At 46.6% G+C, this 20,925-nt stretch overlaps 1 protein-coding gene and 1 long non-coding RNA gene across 3 annotated transcripts in view; one reads left to right on the top strand and one right to left on the bottom strand.

The window, feature by feature from the left end:
- Positions 1-20,925, bottom strand: part of LOC121038432 (uncharacterized) — a 35,691-nt gene that overhangs the window by 12,478 nt on the left and 2,288 nt on the right. The window contains exon 2 of the long non-coding RNA XR_005794344.1: positions 3,706-3,830. This is a non-coding gene — a long non-coding RNA (uncharacterized LOC121038432). The remainder of the gene's footprint in view (positions 1-3,705; positions 3,831-20,925) is intronic.
- On the top strand, positions 8,570-12,266 carry LOC121038431 (extracellular glycoprotein lacritin). 2 transcript variants are annotated; one of them, XM_040487882.1, is made up of 5 exons: positions 8,570-8,670; positions 9,921-9,968; positions 11,115-11,219; positions 11,597-11,683; positions 12,119-12,266. In XM_040487882.1, exons 1-5 carry the CDS (start codon positions 8,613-8,615, stop codon positions 12,178-12,180), a joined length of 360 nt encoding a protein of 119 aa, XP_040343816.1. In that variant the 5' UTR covers positions 8,570-8,612; the 3' UTR covers positions 12,181-12,266. The 2 variants fall into 2 exon arrangements, with proteins under 2 accessions (XP_040343816.1, XP_040343817.1); XM_040487883.1 differs by lacking the exon at positions 9,921-9,968.

Genomic DNA, 20,925 nt, shown 5'->3' on the forward strand with positions numbered 1-20,925 from the left:
TCCTACCTGCTCACACACAAAATCACTGGGGTGGTAATATTTGCTGTGTATACCCACCTACCACCTTTCCCGTGAGAGAGCAGATGGTTTCCTCAGCAAAACCACTTCACTTTAGGTGTCCCCACGGTGCCTAGGGTGGGGGTTGGGGGTTCTCTTACAATAAAACCACTCTTCTGCCCTGAATTACTATCTGTCCTAGAAAATGGCCAAAAGGAAGAAGATGCTATTAAGGAACTCGCAAAGCCAGCACTGCATACAATTAAAGCTCTAAAAAACAATGGTGAAGGTGAGTGTGTCCCAAGAAGAGTGGGACCTTGTGGGCCCCAGTATCAGCATCCCCATCCCTCTTCCAAAGCCGTGTACCCAATCCCACCCCACACGTGAGTCCTGGAGCCACCACAGTGCCTCCCCACTGAACCTTCACTCTTGCTGTGCCTTTAAAGGTCTCCAATTTTTCATCCACATACAAACCACCATGGTCACCTGATACCAGATTGCCCCTGGGGTGTCAGCTCCAGCCTTCCCACTGCAGAGCCTGCCCAGGTGGAGAAAGGCAGGTCTCTTGGGCTCTGGTGAATCTATCCTTGACTCCCATGCAAGGCCCTCCAGGGGCTGGGTGAGGTTGGAAAGCAGAAGACTGAGTTGAGGAGAATGGACATGGTGGAGCTGGGGTCTAGACCACATTCATATTCTCTTCTTTCCCACTCTTTCCTCTCCATCCTCAACTCTCTCTCCCTCTGTCTTTCCCCCTCCTTTTCTCATTTTTCTATAGCTATCCTATATGATGTCATCCATGATATTAAGGATAGGGGCACCTGGGTGGCTCTGTCATTTAAGCATCCAACTTTGGTTCAGGTCATGATCTCACAGTTCGTGGGCTCGAGCCCCACATTGGGCTCTGTCCTGACAGCTCAGAGCCTGGATCCTGTTTTGGATTCTTTGTCTCCCTCTCTCTGTGCCCCTCCCCAGCTTGCACTTTGTCTGTCTCTCAAAAGTGAATAAATGTTTAAAAAAAAATTGTTTAAGGATAAACCCAACTTGCAGCCAAAACTGTAATGAGAAGCTAAGAAATGATTCCCAGAAGCACGCAGGCTTCAAGACAGTAGCATAAAACCTAAAAAAAAAAAAAAAAAAATTTAATTAAATTAAAAATAAAACCACTATTAAGCTGAAAGCATCAAACTTAGAATATGTATGTGCTTTCTTTAAAGAGAGGGGTGGTGAAAAGCCTAGTCAGGTGTCCCCAGGATGGAGGGGCCCCCCCATGAGGCATCATAAGCACCCTGGCTCTTCACCCTGAACAATAGCTTCCAGACTGAGCCTTCCCAGAGAGCAGAGACCCCAGAGAGTTCGTTCACTCATACCTGCCCCCTCATCCATGTCTGCAGGAGCTGAGCCTCCCAAATTGGTTTTCCTTTTATTCCTCAATTTCCCTGCGCAGTGACATTTTACTATGCATCAGAACGTTGACTGAGACTTTTTCCACAGCCTCAGAATTGGCCCTAGGCCCACACCTGGAAGCCACAGGCCACGAATAGCCTACATTCCATGGAGAACTTCTGATACCAGGAGCATTACACCACTCTGCTCCCCACCCTGAGACTTACCAAGAGTTAGAAAAGCCACCCAACCCCAATCTACCCCTGGGCTAGCATTCCATGCCTATGGAGTAGGAAAAAATGGAATTATCAGAGTCACTTGCTCTGTGGGTAATGCAGTGCTCCTACCAGAGATTTTTCTTGAATCCTCCATGGAAGAAGGAGGGAGATGTTCCTTCCCTCCTCCAAGTCAAGTAAGGGGCTGTGGGAATCACTCATAGATTAGAGGTTCTAGTCCAAAAGGAGACTGGTACTCCCCTCTCTGAATGGATGCTCACTCTAGGCCGACCCAGATAGCCCAGACTGGAGCACAGTAAGACAGCTCTGGGGAGAGCCTGTGTCCCCAGGTGGCAAGAATATGTTAGTGAAGGCTACACTACTATAAATAATAACCCAAAGTATAATGGTTCAAACACAATGGTACATCTTTCTCATGCACCAGATTTGAGGGAAGGGGGCAGGAGTCAGTCCTCTCCATGTAATCATTTAGGGATTCGGGCTGGCAATTGCTTTGGCATCAAGGTCATTCTGTCATCTTCTTCACCATTCCAACCACACAAATGTGGAAGGATCCCACAAGATTGCTTGAAGGTTTGTCTGGGCTACACTAGTAAGTGATACAGGCTGTTGGCAAGAACTCAGTCTCATGGCCACACTTAACTGCAAGGATCTAGCAGGAAGATGATCAGCATGAATGTTGGTGTCCCTGTGGCAGAAGTTGTGGCAGAGTGAACCACAAAATTGGTGCCTGATTGCCATCTGAAACTTCTGGAGGCAAGAAGTGTTTCATGGTAGACCATAGAAGAGATGTGAGAACACACTCCCACCTCAGTCTCCTGAAGCCTTTGGAGGGCAAGGGAGAGAACTTAGAAATTCCCGTTGCTCTCATGAATGCATTTAGAAAAGTGGTCAAGGGCCAAGAGTCTGTACAGGAGGTTCCAGGCCAGGAGAAAGGAGGCAGCACCTGGTGACAAGGTTGAGTTGTCAGTCACTCACAGGGCCCCAGAGGAATTGTCACTTTTTGAGGGGTTCCACAGCAATGGCAGGAGCTGGGGTGAATCTGAACACCGTCCACCTGGAAACCATCACACCCTACATCAGTGGAAGTCCCTAGAAGAGCAGATAAATGGAGACCAAGCCAGAAGACCAGGACCTCTCCCTCCATTAACAGGGACCAGTCACCTTAGACGATCTCTGCCTATCCTGTCGCACCTCCCTGAGATACAGAACCTGACCCCTTTCCCCCTTCGTGTCTCTCCAGTTAAGTGTCTGCCGGGGAAGAAAAGGAGGGAAAGTTTTAAACTGGAAGGACTCTTAACCAAAAGACACTAAAAAAGGTAGAATCTCCTTAAATATGTCACTAAAAATGGGAAAGGGAGATTTGACATATTTGGAAGCACTGTTTGCAAAAAAAGAAAACCCCAAATCCCAGCTAGTCAATTAACTGTTGTTTCCAAAGATAAAATTAACCCACAAGGACCAGGATCTGCCATCATGGAAATAGTCAAGAACTGAACACTCAGTTCTGAAAGGGTCTTCTGTCATGTCTACTAAACATTCAGCTCCAATTCTCCAAAAATTCAGGAAAACACACAGAAGGAGACACAAAGAATGATAAAGCAAGCATGATTAAATGTTAACATTTCTGGACTCCAGTTCCCAGTGGACCTAGGAAGAGCATGCGAAGATTCTTGGTACTATTTTTGCAAATTCCCTGTAAGTCTGAAGTTATTTCAAAATAAAAAGTAAAAATACTACAGAAAATGTAAAAGGAGAAGGAGGAGGAGGAGAAGGAGGAGGGGAAAGAGGAGGAGGAGGGGAAATAAAATCAGGAGGTTTCACATGGAAATCCAGATCTCCAGTTTCTCTTGAAGTTGAATGTCTGGCAACAATCAGCTTGAGGGAGGGGCAGCTGATCACTTTAGAGGCCCCAGGCACACCCCAATTGGCTCCAGTTCTACCACTTCTGACTCCCTAACCCTGAGGTGGAGGGACACTTCTCATTCATCATTGCACTGTTGTCTGCCTTATATCTGGCCTGCCTGGCTCATCTATGTTACCTGCCTGACTCCTGAACGCATTGACATTTGCAACCCTTAACCCTGACCTTTGGCTCCAAGTCCCCGGATCCCATGGGAGCTATGAGAATTCTTTTGGCTTAGACCATAGGCAGAAGGGCTGGCTCTTTGTTCTTTATGACTCCCTGTGGCTCCCTGGAGCTTGCCACTTCACCTGTGAAACCAGAAACAGAAAAAAGGGTCCTTCATATTAAGGTCTGGAAAAAGCTTCCTAAAGTTGCAGAGGACGTATTTTTCCCTCTAGGCCCTACTTGGTGTCCACTAAACCTTCCAAAATCAAAATGTTGAAAGATACTGTAATGGTTCATTTTATGTACCATCTTGACCAGGCCACGGTGAGCAGCTATGTGGTCAAACATCATTATGGATGTTTCTGTGAGGGGGCAGTTTGAGTGAGATTAATAGTTAAATCAGTGACTTTGAGTTCAGTGGATTGCCCGTCAGAATATGGGTGATCCTCGTGTAATCAGGTGAAGGTCTGGTAGAACAAAACACTGACCTCCCCTGAGCAAGAGGGAATTCTGCCAGCAGTAGCCTTCAGACATGAACTACAGGTCTCGGACTTTCCAGCCTCCATAATCATATGAGCCAATTCCTTAAAATAATACACACACACACACACACACGTGCGCAATTAGCTCTATTTTCCCTAAAGGACCCTGATTATTACAGGTACTAATTAGTTAAGACTAAAGAAACAGTGTTATAGAGGCCTAATGTCTACTATAAAATAGATTTCATATTCAAGCATAGAGTTGTGGTTGATAGCGAAGACTCTGGAGCCAGAAAGCCCATGTCTAAAACCAGCTCTGCCCCATACTAGCTATGTGATCATGGGCCAGTCCTTTAACCTGCCTTTACTTTAGTTCCCCCATATGTAAAGTGAGAGTATTAACAGTACCCATCTCATTGGGTTGTTATGCGGATTAAATGAGATAGAATTTAGAAAGCTCTGAGAACAGTGCTTGCTTGGCACATATTATATGTTGTATGTTTGTTAAATAAGTAGAATAAGAGTCTTTAAAATAATTCTACTCATTGCTTTGTCTTCACACCTCCCCCACGAACAGATGAATGATCAAGGACATTAGGGGAGTGTAGCAATTTGGGCCAGCCCATAAGAGCTTGGCAGAGAAGATCAGCCATGTGAATTGCAGCAATCAGGGTAAGATACCCCTCACATACACAGCTTAAGTCTGTGTCTTGAATATGTGAACTATCTACCCCAAGAGTCTGGGTCACTTTCTCCTTTAGAGTGTCTTCTAACCCTCTAACCCCAGGACAGGGTTTAACACACAGGAGAAGGGGAACAAGGAGGAGACATTCAGCATGGGTCAGACAGGGTGGAACGTATCACTCAGGGTCCTGGCAGAAAACCTATGGCATGATCAGAAAGTTTTTTTAAGAGACGTTTTAATGAAAAAAAAATTTATTTACAGAGGTACGAGTAAGGACTCACAGCAGCAGAAAGCCATTACCATCCCTAACACTGAAGGGAGAGGAAATAGCGTTCCCTGACACCAGTTAGGAAATGGAGCTGTGGAACCAGTGTCACCAGACAAGCTATTGTCATAGAGGAACACAGCCACTGTTACTCCATGCTGTATTAATAATCGGTGGCTTGGGGCGCCTGGGTGGCTCAATCCATTAAGCGGCCGACTTCGGCTCAGGTCACAATCTCGCGGTCCGTGAGTTCGAGCCCCGCGTCGGGCTCTGTGCTGACAGCTCGGAGCCTAGAGCCTGTTTCAGATTCTGTGTCTCCCTCTCTCTGACCCTCCCCCGTTCATGCTCTGTCTCTCTCCATCTCAAAAATCAATAAACGTTAAAAAAATAAATAAATAAAATAAAATAATCGGTGGATTCATAACAAATTATTCCAAAACTAGCAACTTCAAATAACATCATTTCTTACTTCACAATTGCTGTGAACCAGGAGTCCAGATGTAGCCTAGCTGGGTCCTCTGCTCAGAATATCCGACAAGGTACAATGAAGATATCATCAAAACTGCAGTCACCTCAAGACTCAACTACAAAAAGACCCACTTCCAAACTCAATCACATGATTGTTGGCAGGATTCAGTTTCTCATGGACTGTTGAACTGCAGACTAAGGCAGCCCTCAGTTCCTTGCCACCTGGACCTCTCCACAGAGCAGCTCATGCTATGGAAGCTCTCTTCATCCAGGCAAGCAAGCTGAGAAGACTCAGAAAGAGAGAGGTATTATACATATAAGCAGGACAAAAGTCATAGTCTTTTATAACCTAATCTCAGAAATGATATCCTATCACTTTTTCCATTTCCCATTTGTCAGAAGTGAATCACTAGATCCAGAATGGGTATTACACAACGGCATAGATACCAGGAAGTGGGGATCGCTGGGCACCATCTTAGAAGTCTATCTACCAAGGTATCTACCTGCCACACTTGCCAAAGCAGGGAGAGAACAGAAAGAACGAATGCCTTAACCTCTCTTCCCATTCTGACTTCCCACTCGTGTCTCCCGCTGGCCAAACTCAACTAGAAGCCAGAAGGCAAGAGAGCCCAGGTGGTGCACTCCATAAAGGTCATCCTTCCAGACCAGTGCAGAGATGGTCAGAAAACAGATCTGAAGCAGGGAAGGAAGCAAAGAACTATGAATAGAGAATGACCAGGAGAATAACGAATAAGAAAAGACACCTTGGCAACTGACAGAGTTATCATGGAGGTCAGATACCTTAGAAGACAAGACATCACAGAAGACAGCTCTTCACCCAGATACATGAGGTGCATCTCTCTTCTTTAAGATACATATCCAATTCTTTCCCAGGCCCTATAATTTGGCGTAACATTTCTCCTGGGCCCTGTTATAAAATACTGAAAATTTTCTATGGAACTAAGTTCCCTACCTTCCATCTCACCCACATTTATGTCAATACCTGCCTCTTTAATTCATGAAGCCAAGAGGAGAATTAGGAGAGGAAAAGGGCTGAGCAGTGACATTTGGAGAGACCTTGCTCTGTGACAGCTCTAGTGTTGATGCCAAAGTTCTAATTTCCTCTTAGAAAAACTTGTGCAAATATCATAGTTTGCTCCTGTTGGTTTTTTTGATGTGCTCATGGAGACCGTTGGGATCTAGAGGCACAGCCTCTCCTACTATAACGTACACATGGACACACACACATGCACCCACATACACACACACATACCAGGGCACTGATGCAGTCAAAACTCTCTCCTGCTCCTCAGGATCTCCCCATCAAGTTAAAGCCACCACCATCTTCAAGGCTTCCAGGCCTGGACCCTTAGATGGGTAGTTAATGCTAAGTCTTGTCCCTGCATTAATTCAATACACCCCTCTTCTTCACCTACTGGCCATCATTAAATGCCAGATAAATCTTAAGTATCAAATCACACAGGGAGTTAGTGGGTGAGCAGTTGCTTTAAACCCAGTTCCTACTCGACATGACTGGAGCAGATCAACCTCCTGAATGTCATTGTCATCTTACCTGCAGGTTAAGGATGGGTGAAACCTAGATTAAGGATAGCCCCAAAGGACCCACCCCTCATGCCTGTGATGTCCCACTCCATCAGTTTTCTCTTCCTTTATCTTATGAGGAGACTAATGCTCTGAACCCAAGCACCCAAGCACCCTCATGTTATAAACTTCCTGATACCCCCTCTCCACACCAATCTTCAGAACAGCCTTGAGGCAGAAAGCTGCAGGACCACCCAGGGCCTGGCAAAAGCCAACACCAAGCAAATGAGAGTCACAAACTTGTATACAGAACTCTATTCTCCACCCACCACCCCTTCAACCGTCTCCTGTGTCTCCTTCACCCCATTCTATTTGGCATTCAGCACCAGCCTGAACCAAACCTACCCAGAAAGATGAGCCTTCTGCAAGTACAAGTATCCCACACATCTGCATATAATTTTATTGTTGAAAAAATGCTTTGCCATGTATTATCTCACTTAATTTCCATCACAATTTTGTACATAGCAGCTGTAACTCCCAGACGACAGATGAAAACCCTAAGGTCTTCAGTATATAGCAATGTACCATCCTGTGTATATGCCAAAGCCAGAACTCAAGATCCAGGCCTTTTGAATGCCAGCTCAAGGAAGGGAGAAATCCCAAGTCAAACACAATTATCTGCTTCTCTGGGTTGTTCACACCATGGATCAGCTCCCCACTTGAAGGAAGAACCAAGTTCCAACTTCAGTGAAACACCATTGTCCTGTAATCAGAAGATCCTCTGAGAAACAGGGGCTCCCATCAGTTGGGCCTGATGATAGAGGTTGACAGGGGTCCATCTGAGGGTTAGGAGTTCCTCCTAGGGGTTAGATAATAACTTCAAGAGCAAGAGACAACTCCAGAGAAGTCATTCATGCCTCCAAACCCGTCCCCTCAAGAGGAGAAAGGAACCATGAACTTAGTCCCCAGATGTTCTGAGTGTGGCCTCCTGGGGAAGGAAGCTCACATAGTCTGGGGAAATCTTCAAGCCCCTGCACGGAGTCCTGTACAGATCGAGGCAAAAGGTAGACAACATGATCTTACAAACACCCAACCTCCTCCTGGGGGAGACGCCAGTCCTATTAATACCATCAACAGACACATTCTAGAATCTCCCCAAACAAAATTTGCTCTGCATCTGGTCCCTGAGATCCCAAGGATGTGAAGCCAGAGGGCAAGTAGGAAGGAGAAGGAAGGGGAGAGGAAGAGGATGGCTGGAAGTCAGTAGGGAAAGGATGCCAGCTACTAGGCAGCCCCAGATATCCCTTGTTGACTTAGCAAGTGACAGTCTGGGGAAGAAGGGGAGGAGGACACGGAAGTCACACCCCTCCAAACTTGATTCCCATTGGCCCTTGGTATCCTTAAAAGGGCCCAGGAGTATCTGCACTGGTATTCCTGGACCCTCTGAGGATTCTGTGGTTATACTTGCTTCTCACTCCACAGCATGAGAGTCTCAGCTCTCCTCCTCCTGGCAGCTCTGGCTGGGGCCCTGGTCTGTGCCCGTGAGTATGGCCCTTCCCCTGTACCCCACCAGAGCCCTGACAGTCCAGGGAAGCCTTAACTCTGGTCTTCATTTTTCTCTTTCTCTCCCAGTGCTGTCCTGGCTCCTCCTGTTCCTGCAAGTGACTCCTGCCCCCAGTTCTCTGCCCATAGGCTCTTTACCCGCGTTGGTCAGGGAGCCAGGAACCCCCTGGCGCTGTCTGCTCTCCAGCCCATCCCCTCACACACCTTCCTTTATCCACTATGCTCCAGCCACCCTGGCCTTCTTACAGGCCTTCTGGGCCAGCACATAGAGGTGCAGGTTGTCCCCTGCACAGGGGTGCCAGGCAGGGGATGGAGGGGGCTGAAATCTAGCCCATGGTCCATTTGCCAAGCAATGGGCCCTGCCCATGGCCTTGTGTCTCTGGATGCCTCTTCCTGAGAAGAGCAAAAAAAAAAAGAAAGAAAAGCGCTACTCGTGCCAGGACAGCCCTGCTGCTCCTCGAACACTGGGGCCTTCCTTCTTGCTCTTCTTTCTGCCTGGAATTCGTTTCCTCTCCTTGTCACTTTCCTCCAGCCAACCCAGAATGTCACCTGGCCAATGCTTTCTCATCTGTCAAATCTCAGTTCAGATATCAATTCCTCAAAAAAGCCTTCCATGAACATGTAGGAAAAATTAGACCCTGCTTGCTGTTATCACACCGCTCCGCACTTACCCCTCTAGCACCGTCACACAGTGACTCAATAATTATGTCATGGAATGTAAGCTGGGTCAGGGCAGGGTCTTTCCACCTTCTTCAGCGCTGAACCCCCTCCACTTAGCAGAGCATTTTGCATAAACATTGTGTTGAAAGAACAGAGACAAGGAGGGCTGGAGTCCAATCCCAGAAATCACTCATGCATGGCCCCATGGCCCCTGCACTGTCCCCCTCAGCCACAGAGGAGCCTGAGCACCTCCAACCACAGCCAATTCCCTGGCGCGAATCTCACGGCACCCTCGCAGGCCAGAGGCAATCTGGAGGAGGGCAGTTTTCAGAGCATAGTACACTTCTCCCGGGAGAACCTGCTTCAAACAACTGTAGGAGGGGGTTAAACACCAGACAGAGTGTTTGGTGGGTCTACTGATGAGGCAGAAGGGCACATTTCACCAATAGGGAAACGTGTCTCCCTGTGTCCATGAACTCTCCTTAGAGCTGAGGATACAGAATGGGAGGTAGGATGGCTCAGATGGGTCAGGTTCAGTCCTTACTGTCACCTCTTTCTTCCACTGCAGAAGATGCCTCCTCTGATCCCACCGAGGCTACTCCGGGGACTGTGGCCAGTGAGTCCTTCTGTCCCTCCTGTCCCTGGGCTCAAGGGGAGGGTCTAACAGCCAGGGATGTGGGTGGAGGCTGGAAGAGGAATGGGGGGTGGGGGTGGGGGTGGGTCCTGCTCTTGGTGGTAACAAGAGGAGCATGGATTGGGGTGCAACAAGGCTAAGGATGAAATGGGACAACCCAGGCAGGCAAGATCAGTAGGAAGAATGGGGAAAGGGTTTGTTATGGATAAAAGGGATAAAAAGATGAGGTTGAGTGATAAGGGAAATGATACCCATGCGGTATTAATACCTTCACCTACACACACTTCCTGTCACTCCCAACTCCTTAGCAAGTTGCCCGATATCCAGCTTCAGACACCATTTGCATCCTGGTTTTCCATGCTTCCCCTTCATGTACAGCCCACATCAACTAAATTGAACTTGTTTGCATTCTCCATTCCTATCCTATACACACCTTCCCCAGAACTCTGGCTGACTGACTGACTTCCTGCCCCCAAGGAAGCCCCTTTAGAATATCCTCCCTGCCAAAATCCTGTTTTCAAGACCCAGCGTCGCTCTGACTAGCTCCTTGATTCCCCCCATATCCTAGCCCAAATACCTCCCCAACCCTGCCCATTAGAAGCATGCAACCCTGCCCTCCAACTCTGCCATCCAAGAGGCACTGTCTTAGTCCATCTGGGCTGTACAGCAAATCACCACAGACTGGATGGCTTAAACAACAAACATTTATTTCCCACAATTCTGGAGGCTGGAAATCCAAGATCAAGATGCCAGCATGATCAGGTTCTAGTAAGGACCCTCTTCCAGATTACAGACTACTGAGTTTTCACCACATCCTCACATGGCAGAAAGAGCCCTGGGGTCTCTTTTATAAAAACATTAATCCCATTCATAAGAGCTCCACCCTCATGACCTAATTACATCATAGGCCCCACCTCCTAAGACCATCATACTGAGGGGTAGGATTTCAATATATGAATTTGGAGGGGGACATAAACGTTCAGTCCCTCACAGGCACTTGTGTGTAGAAATCGTATCATCTCCGTATCCTGGCCCCCAGCACATACTAGGTATCCTGGGCTCTGCCACTTATTCCAAAACTAAAAACCATTTGACTTTGCTAAAATCAACAAATTGGCGTGTTTGCAGCTGAACCTGAAGTGACTACATCTCCAGCGGAAACTGTTTCACCCCAAGAGACACCCCAGGAGCCAAACAGCGCCACCACAAGTAAAGAAGAACTAAACCCACTGAGTAAGTCTCTGTCTCTACACCAGATGACAACCCAGAGGAATCTCTGGTGGCAGGCCTCCATGACACTTCCTCCCACAGAGACGAGTCCAGGGAGAAGCAGACATACTCATTCCCCTGACCGTAAAGTTGCAAGTAGGGGCTCACACTGTACCCACTCACACAGCTTCCGCGATAGATTTTGCTGCCTGCACCCTCCATGGTTTCTTTCCTGGCCCATCCACCTTCCTAAGAGAAGAAGCTGGGCCCCTCAGCAAAACTTCTTCACTTTAGGGATTTGTATAGGAACAATGTCTGGTGAGGGGCAGGAGGGGGAAGGGGGAGTTTTCTCGAAATGATGGGACTTTTCTGCTAATGTGATTCTTCTGCTCCAAAATTAGAATTCCTGGTGAGCAAAGGTAGCCTGGTAGCAGAACATGGCTTTCAAGAAGCAAGAAAAAAACTGCGTGAAGGAAAACTTTATGAACGTGAGTATATCCCAAGGCAGAGCCTTGTGGGAACAGGAACACTCACCACTCATCATCCAGGGGCAGGAGGTGGGTCAGGACCCCCTCGCCCAGAGACCTGGAACTGCCACAGCCCCTCCCCACTGAATCTTCCCTCCTGTTGTCTTCAAATGTCCCCAGTTTGTCACACACACTCAAACCACAGGGTTGCCTGATGCCAGATTGCCCCTGGGTCTCAGCCCCAGCCTTCCCACTGCGGAGCCTGTCCAGATGGGGAAGGCGCGGGCGGGTCCCTGAGGCTCTGGCGAATCTGCCTTCCATCCCTCTGACTCCCACGCTAAGCTGTCCAGGGGCTGGGTGAGGTTGCAAAGCAGAAGAGGGAGTTGAGGAGGATGGACAGGGTGGAGCTGGGGCCTGGGGCCTGTGAGCCTCATTCTCACCTCTGCTTTCTTCTAGGTGGAGTTGAATTAGCAGAAAAACTGAAGAAATTCGTTCCCAGTTCCTTTCTTCTAAGTTGAGTCTAAGAATTTGAAAAGAACGGGGCCCCTGGACTCAAAGCCTTAAACATGCTTGCAGCCCAGAACGATTAAACTGAAGCATCCAACATGCTGTGTGCCTGTGCTCTGTGGGGCGGGCCCGGGAGGAGGTGGGGAGCAAAGCCATCTGCTGGAACGCCAAGAGACCCTGGGTGTCCTGACCCAGGCCCTTGGGCCTGTCAAGCCTTCCTTGAGGACACAACCCCTAACAAACCCTTTCATTTGCACTGAGCCACCAGCCACACGTGCTGGGCCTCCTTCTAGTGCAAATGCCTCTCCAGTTCTGGTCTAATCGCTCACATAGAGTGCCTCATGACATTTGAGCACTTCCAAAAATTAAATCAACCTCCAAAGAACCAGGATTTGTCATCCTGAAAATAGTCAAAGCCCGAGTCACTCTATTAAAGCCATTTTCTGGTGCCCTTATTAAAAATGCATCCCTCCTGCCTTCCATTCACCCTTTCTACACTGGGCCCAAGTGAAGGGCAATGGCTAATTAGACCAGATCAGTAAAATAATGAGCCGCTGCAGTGAGAGGTGACACTTGACTAAAAGCCCTATTAACCCACTGCAACAATCCATGTGATTAGCGTACCCCGTTTCCCTCCACCACAGTCTGGGATCGCACTTCACACTCTGCACACAGGTGAGCAGGGGAAGAATATTCATGACTGTGGAGGAAGACAGGACAATGCTCTCCTGCCAACCCTCTTCCCAAGCCTGGTGTGTGGCAGGTGTGCTTTCTAACACTCCCAGAGTCCGTGATTCTAGATGGTCCTTCCTCCACCCCACCTAACACCCACCCCCTCTATCCTGGGAGTGAGAGCATTCGAGCTAGACCCTGTTTTATTTATTTTTTATGTATTTATTTATTTTGAGAGGGGGGCAGGGGCAGAGAGAGAGGGAGGGAGAGAGCGAATCCCAGGAAGGCTCCACACTGTCAGCACAGAGTCCTATGTGGGGTTTGAACTCACAAACCATGAGATCATGACCTGAGCCGAACTCAGATGCTTAACCGACTGAGCCACCCAGGCACCCCGACATAGACCCTGTTTTAAATGGGGTGAAGAAACTCATCTCCTTCCTCCCTCCTCCCACCATGACGACACATTCTCCATTTCTGAGAGCGCTGCCTACGAAGCACAGAGAGACCTCCAGTAGCAGGCCCCCCCTGAGCGCCAGTTACAATCAACCCTGGGTAAATAGGGCACTTCACACTCAAGTAGACTGCCACCCTTTTATGTGTTCAGTTGTGTCCCCCAAAAAGATTTGTGGAAGTTTTAACCCCTGGTCCCTCCGAAGGTGACCTTATTTGGAAATTGAATCATTGCGTATATAAATTAGCGAAGGTCATACTGGACTATGGTGGGCCCATAATCCGATATGACTACTGTCCTTGTAAGAAGAGAGAAAGTTGGACATAGAGTCACCTATGATGTGAAGACACATCAAGGGTAGATGACCACGCGACATGGAGTCAGGGACTGCAGTGATGCATTGGTAAGACCAGGAACGCCAAGAATTGCCGGCAAACACCAGAAGCTAGAAGAGGCAAGAAAGGATTCTCCGCTACCAGTTTCAGAGAGAGTATGGCCCTACAATAAATTTGTCATTCAAAGTCATCCATTTGACTTTATTATGGAAGCCCTAGGAAAGTAATACACACCCCCACCCCCATCCCCAAACGCGTCCTCTCTTCATGCTCCTGACTTTCATGTTATCACCAGAACTTCATACCCTTTGTCCTCTGTCACCCATTTCCCCCACTTCCCAGCTCCCGGCAACCACCAATCTACTCTGTCTCTACAAATTCAGGTTTTCCTAGATCCTACATAAGTGAGTGAATACACAATGTACCCTTCTCTGTTTGACTTATTTCAATTAGCCTAATGCCCTCAAGTTCTAGCCACACTGATATAAATGGCAGGATTTCCTTCTTTGTGGTGGCTGAATACTGTTGCATTATATTGATACCTATCTCCTAGAGTTTCACTGTAAACATCTTTTACCACCTTATTAAATGTATTACTATTTTTATTCTTTTTGATGCTATTATAAATGGAGCTGTTTTCTTAATTTCTCTTTCCGATAGTTTGTTCTAAAAAAATGTTTTTAGAGGCACCTGGGTGGCTCAGTCAGTTAAACGTCCGACTTTGGCTTAGGTCATGATCTTGCGGTCCATGAGTTTGAGCCCCGCATTGGGCTTTGTGCTGACAGCTCAGAGCCTGGAGCCTGCTTTGGATTCTGTGTCTCCTTCTCTCTCTCTGCCCCTCCCACACCTGTGCTTTCTCTCTCTCTCTCTCTCTCTCTCTCTCTCTCAAAAATAAACATTTAAAAAAAATTTTTTAATTGCCACTTCCCGCATATATTCCCTGCTTTATTTTTGTCCTTAGCACTTCTTTTTTTTTTTTCAGCTATTTTGAGATATATTTAATACACAAAAAATGGCATGTAGTCAATGTATACATTTTAGTGAGTTTGGACATAGGCATATACCCATGATACCATTCCCACAATCAAGGTAATAAACATATCTATCACCTCCAAAAGATTTCTTGTGCCTATGTGTGCACACGTGTGTGTTAAGAACACTTGGCATCTTAGCATGAGATTAACCCTCTTAACAAGTTTTTAAGCCATGACACTGTATTGTTAACGATAGGCACCATGTTGTAACGCAGATCTCTAGAACTTATTCACTTTGTAGCATTTCTCACTATCTAATATACTATATAAGTTACTTGTCTGTTTTCTTTGTTTTCTTCACTAGAATGTAAGCACCATGAGGGCAAGGGTTTCTATTCTTTTCACTGAGGTATCCCCAGTGCCTGAAACAGTTTCCGGAACATAGCAGGCACTCGATAAACATTAGCTGAAAGTTAAATAAATCACCACTTCCACCCTCCTCTCCATTTTCATCCTGTGAAATTAATGTTTCCATATTGTGGTTTTGTGCTGGTCTCAGCCTATCAATAACCAATGTGGTGGCCTTCGTGGTTTTTCTTATGATTGCAAGATGCCCTTCAGCAGTAACCATTGTGAAACTTTGGGGAGAAGAAAAGGTCACTACTTATAAGCCCCGTAAATGACAGCGCACCTGGCACCACAAAATAAGGTCGTGGGCAGAAACAGAGAGCACACAGGCCTGGGCTTCCGCTTTTACTGGGGTCAAGAGTTTCATAGGCTCACTCTTTATTGATGAATTTAAAACATAAAAGCAGGAATTTAAAGTTAAGGCACCCGAGTGGCTCAGTCAGTTGGGTGTCTGATTTCAGCTCAGGTCATGATCTCACAGTTTGCGGGTTCAAGCCCCATATCGGCTCTGTGCTGACAGCTCAGAGCCCGGAGCCTGTTTCCGATTCTGTGCCTCCCTCTCTCTCTGCCCCTCCCCTGCTCATGCTCTGTCTCTCTCTCTCAAAAATGAATAAATGTTAAAAAAAAATTTTTTTTAAGTGCTAAAAGAGGAAAAACAAGCAGCCCAAAGGGTTAGTTATTGAAACCAACCAAGACCTCTAAACCAGAGTAGCTCGAGCGAAAGAAGGCAGCCTGGCTTTTTATCCAGTCAATATGGCTGACTTCATCTAGTCTTTATCTAGTCATAACCCTCTTGGAAGTGGATGCTGTGCCAATCAAAGCTTAGGTCGGGCGCTTGCATTATGAGAAAGAGAAAACCATCAAGGGGGTTACACTACACCTCTCTATTCTCAGAACGTGTTTTCGGCATGCTGTGCTGCTTCTCCACCAGGCAGGTGGCTGGCGGAAGTGAGTCCGCGCGACATCTCGGGATAGCTAATGCTCAGTAGGTAACAGATGCTTAACAAGTGGTCTATGTATTTTTATTTTTTTTTTATTTTTGAGAGAGAGAGACAGAGAGTGGAGGGGTGGGGGCAGAGAGAGAAGGAGCCAGAATCTGAAGGAGGCTCCAGGCTCTGAGCTGCCAGCACAGAGCCTGACGCGGGGCTTGAACTCACAGACCGCAGATCATGACCTGAGCCGAAGTCAGGCCCTGAACTAACTGAGCCACCCAGGCACCCCAACGAGTGGTCTGCGTACTGAAAGGAGATTCATGTAGCACCATCCACTGAGGCCCATACCTACACACAACACTTGTCCCATTTTCCCCACTGATAATACCCACCCAGTCTCCTGGGCTATTTGCCTTCTAGCACCCTGACGCGCCCCAGGTCCTCTAGCCTCAAAGGAGAAAAACTTCAGCCACCGCACATCCAAACACAGGTGCCTTTGGAGGCACCGCAATGGTGACAAAGCCTGATGAAGGGGAAGAGCTTCCCCAGATACCGTTTCGGAGGAACCCCCAGCCGGGATGAAATCTCCTTCCACGCCAGAGGCAATGGCAACCCTGGAGGACCCAGGCAGGCCACAGAAAAAAGGAGCAGACAGCTCCCCCTGGTGGTACGGGTCTGTCCACTCCAACACTTACTTTGGTTGGGAGGTGGGGGCGGGCCGTGTGGTATCTACCAGCAAACCCCTCAAGGTACGCGCTAACACGTGGAAGTCTAACCGCAGCTCTTTACCTCCCTCCCGCCCCCCCCCCTCGCAAATTTCAGGAAATGACCAAAAAATAATAATTGCTTAATTAAAATTGGCTTCTTTCTGGCTTGTTTTCCTGCTTTCTGGGATTATGGATGTTTAATATTCAGATATAGATTATATTCTAAATAAATTACATAAAAATTAAGGGGAAAAAACAATAACATAATTCCAATACAAAGAGGAGGAGTAAAGACAAATCTACCAACTTCTTATCTCTGAAACCAGTTGAACTGATCACAACAAAAACAATTCGCACAGATATGTAAATTCCATTTGGGGGTGAAAATAGAAAGCACTTACAACCCCAAATAACACTTTCTATGAAGAACTCCTGCCAAGTGCCCTGAAACTGGAACCAAATGGAGGGAGGATGCTGACTCAGCATCCCATTATGACACTCATGGGCAGAGCTGACAACACACTTCTCCAAGGGACACGATATGCTCAGAGGACTAAAACCAAGAACACCTCGTCTGTAACCAGATCTGCCACATGTATACTTCCTGCTCCTGAAAAAGAGAACACCTAGAAAAGAAAAACATAATTGAAGACAGTGTTCCTTAAAAATAGAAGAAAATCGGGGCGCCTGGGTGGCGCAGTCGGTTAAGCGTCCGACTTCAGCTCAGGTCACGATCTCCCGGTCCGTGAGTTCGAGCCCCGCGTCAGGCTCTGGGCTGATGGCTCGGAGCCTGGAGCCTGTTTCCGATTCTGTGTCTCCCTCTCTCTCTGCCTCTCCCCCGTTCATGCTCTGTCTCTCTCTGTCCCAAAAATAAGTAAACGTTGAAAAAAAAAATTTTTTTTAAAAATAGAAGAAAATCGAAATCTGGCTGGGCGGGGCAGGGCAGGGGGCGGGGGGGGGGGAGTGGTGTAGGGGGAAACCGCGAACCTGTTTAGTGAGTATAGAGTTTCAGTTTTGCAAGACGACAGAGTTCTGGAGGTTGGTTGCACAACTCCCTCAATATACTTGACACCAGTGAACGATTCAAAAAGACTAATGCTGAGAACTGGCCCGATAAGGTTCATTATCTTCAAAGATGAAGGATATTTGGGCATTCAGGCAAAACGACCAACACATTTGCTGAGGGGGAAAAAAATATATTCAGGTCGCCTCCAGACTACACCACCAAAAGACAGTGAAGAAATCCCTACAAAGTCCTCTGGAAGAAGAAAAATGAGGCCCAAACACTTTGTACTAAATCAAACTATTTTATGAGACTAAAGGCAACAGACACATATTTCCAGCATGCCAAATTCAGGGCATTTCATTCCTGTGAACCATTTTCAAAAACACTATTAGACATAAACTCCAACCAGCCTCCAGAAAATGAGGTAAAAGGATTGGGTGTGAGTGCTAAATCCATTTCAGTGCAAGAGAAAAAGCTCAGGGGCGCCTGGGTGGCTCAGTCGGTTAAGCGTCCGACTTCGGCTCAAGTCATGATCTCGCGGTCCGTGAGTTCGGGCCCCGTGTCCAGCTCTGTGCTGACAGCTCAGAGCCTGGAGCCTGTTTCAGATTCTGTGTCTCCCTCTCTCTGCCCCTCCCCCGTTCATGCTCTGTCTCTTTCTGTCTCAAAAATAAATAAACGTTAAAAAAAATTTTTTAATAAAAAAAATAAAAGAAAAAAGCTCAAGTCGCTGCAGGAATTATGGTTACAGAGCAGAGTAAGTGTTATAAACTATGAGAACGTAACCAAAGATCAGCATGGGGACGGCTGGGATGGAACAGCAAGCAGGAGTTAATATAAATCAGGGGACACGTGCAACTTTTATAGTCAAAAACTATTTTTAACCTGCAAAAGCAAGTAATTAAAGTATAAAAGAAATCGGGGCATCTGGGTGGCTCAGCCAGTTGAGCATCCGACTTGGGCTCAGGTCATGATCTCACCGTTCGTGGGTTCGAGCCCCAAGTCGGGTTCTGGAGCCTGGAGCCTGTTTTAGATTCTGTGTCTCCCTCTCTCTCTGCCCCTCCCTCACGCGCACTGTCTCTCTCTGTCTCAAACATAAATCAACATTAAAAAAAAAATTGTAAGCATAAAGGAAGTCACTAGAAAAAGTAACACTAGTCCTATTATCCATGAAAATCAGACGGTAAAGAGGAGAGCAGGAAGTAGAAGTACAGTGTTTTCATCATTGCTGGTGGAGGGAATCAATCTAAGTGATACAGAATTGAGTACATCATTTGAAGTTATGGTTATAAAGATAATCACTAAGACTATAAACAAACTGAATCTTTTATATTATCAGAAGAAATACACATAAAAGAGAAAAAATAAATAGGTCATGTAGCCAAATATAAATGATAAAAAATTGTAAAGTGGAAGGACAGCATGAAAAAGATGAAACAGGTGGGGCGCCTGGGTGGCGCAGACGGTTAAGCGTCCGACTTCAGCCAGGTCACGATCTCGCGGTCCGTGAGTTCGAGCCCCGCGTCGGGCTCTGGGCTGATGGCTCGGAGCCTGGAGCCTGTTTCCGATTCTGTGTCTCCCTCTCTCTCTGCCCCTCCCCCGTTCATGCTCTGTCTCTCTCTGTCCCCAAAATAAATAAACGTTGAAAAAAAAAATTAAAAAAAAAAAAAGATGAAACAGGTATCAAACGCGTGTCATTTATATGAATAAATAAAAATAGCACAAATTCATGCATTAAAAGCAAAAGAGTCTCAGATGGGATCGCAAAGCAAAACGAAACTATAAACAGTGGATTAAAGGATATATCCATAAGAAAGTAGCCGCTTCATTTTGTCGTCCTCTCAACTGCATTCAAACACGCATCTTATGCTTGCATCCCTGACTTCCTCCCTGAATAATCCTGTACAAAAGCCAATAGGCGGAGCCCAGCAAGGTAGGTGTCTGCAGGGGCGGGAAGGATGGGGGGTGGTACATCGCTGGAAAGCTGGAGCAGGGTGTTGGAAGTGTAGAGCCATGAGGAGGGTTATCTGCCCAGGGAAAGCAGGGACAAGGGGCAAGGTGGTGGCCTCTCGTGGGGTATCAGAGCCCAAGCAGGCGGGGGAGGTGGGGGGGTCTATGTGTTGCAGGGTGAGCAGGCCTGAATTCTACGGTGCCAGACTGAAATTGGGCATAACGAGAACTCATGGTTTTCAGTATATGTAAATAGATGCAGAAATACATCTAGATGTAAATGTGCATGTGTCATTTATTTGTACAAATACACATACATACACACACATGTGTATACGTATGTGCATTCATATATTCCCTAGTTTTGACTATGGAAGGGCCTGGAAGTGGCGACATCTCAAGAACAATGATCACACCGAGAGCCCGAATCTTTGTTTCTAAATACCATTAAGAGAGCAGAGTTCCTTGCAGAAATGGCTGCTACCGGGCAGGGCTGGTGCAGAGAAAATACACGATGAGTCTGGAATGCCTTGCTGTGCCAGAAAGGAAAAACTGCTCAAAGAATGATGGAGACACGACAAGAGAATACACATGCTAACCAAAAGGCTAGCTTACTCCCGCTATGGCCAACTTGTTTCAGATTAACCATGGTCAATGGAGAAGAAAAGTATTATAAAAGATTATAATAATAATGAAAAACAATGGTAGTAACAAAATTATAATTCATTGACTAAATAGGATGTTATGAGCCCATATTGATATAAATAAATGAATAAATAAATGGGGAAGTGAGAAAGACTTCCCTTACAGCAGAGTGACAGCTAATGAATGTAGAGGGAATGATTGAACTAGAAAATCACTATTTGGCAACCATCGCAGGAATAAGTAATTCAGCCTAAGTAATTCAGCCAGAAAGCATCAATGAGTGCTAAAACTAATTGGTAAAAGTTTGATGAGGAACAGGATACTTACATAGCCTCAAATTACTTTGCAACAAAATATATATATTAATTACAAAGAAGGAAAAGAATAACTTCACACTGGAGAAAACTGGCAGACGTCTGGTTAATCAGTGATCGATCGATCAAAGTTAACATCACAAAAATGGGACAAATCAAAATTACGAACCACCTGATAGAGTATAATATAAAGAATATAGTATGGCTTGCTGATATTCTTGCCAAAAATGCAGAACCTGCCTCTAATAATGCGGAAACATCAGATGAACCCGAACTGGGGGACATGCTCCACAATTGGCCCCTCATCTGTGGAAGAGGAAAAGCCATGAAAATCAAGGAAAGACTGAGGAACTGTGTCAACA

Source organism: Herpailurus yagouaroundi, unplaced genomic scaffold (genome assembly GCF_014898765.1).
Source record: "Herpailurus yagouaroundi ecotype Mexico unplaced genomic scaffold, PumYag 166, whole genome shotgun sequence".
Taxonomy (NCBI): Eukaryota; Metazoa; Chordata; class Mammalia; order Carnivora; family Felidae; genus Herpailurus; species Herpailurus yagouaroundi.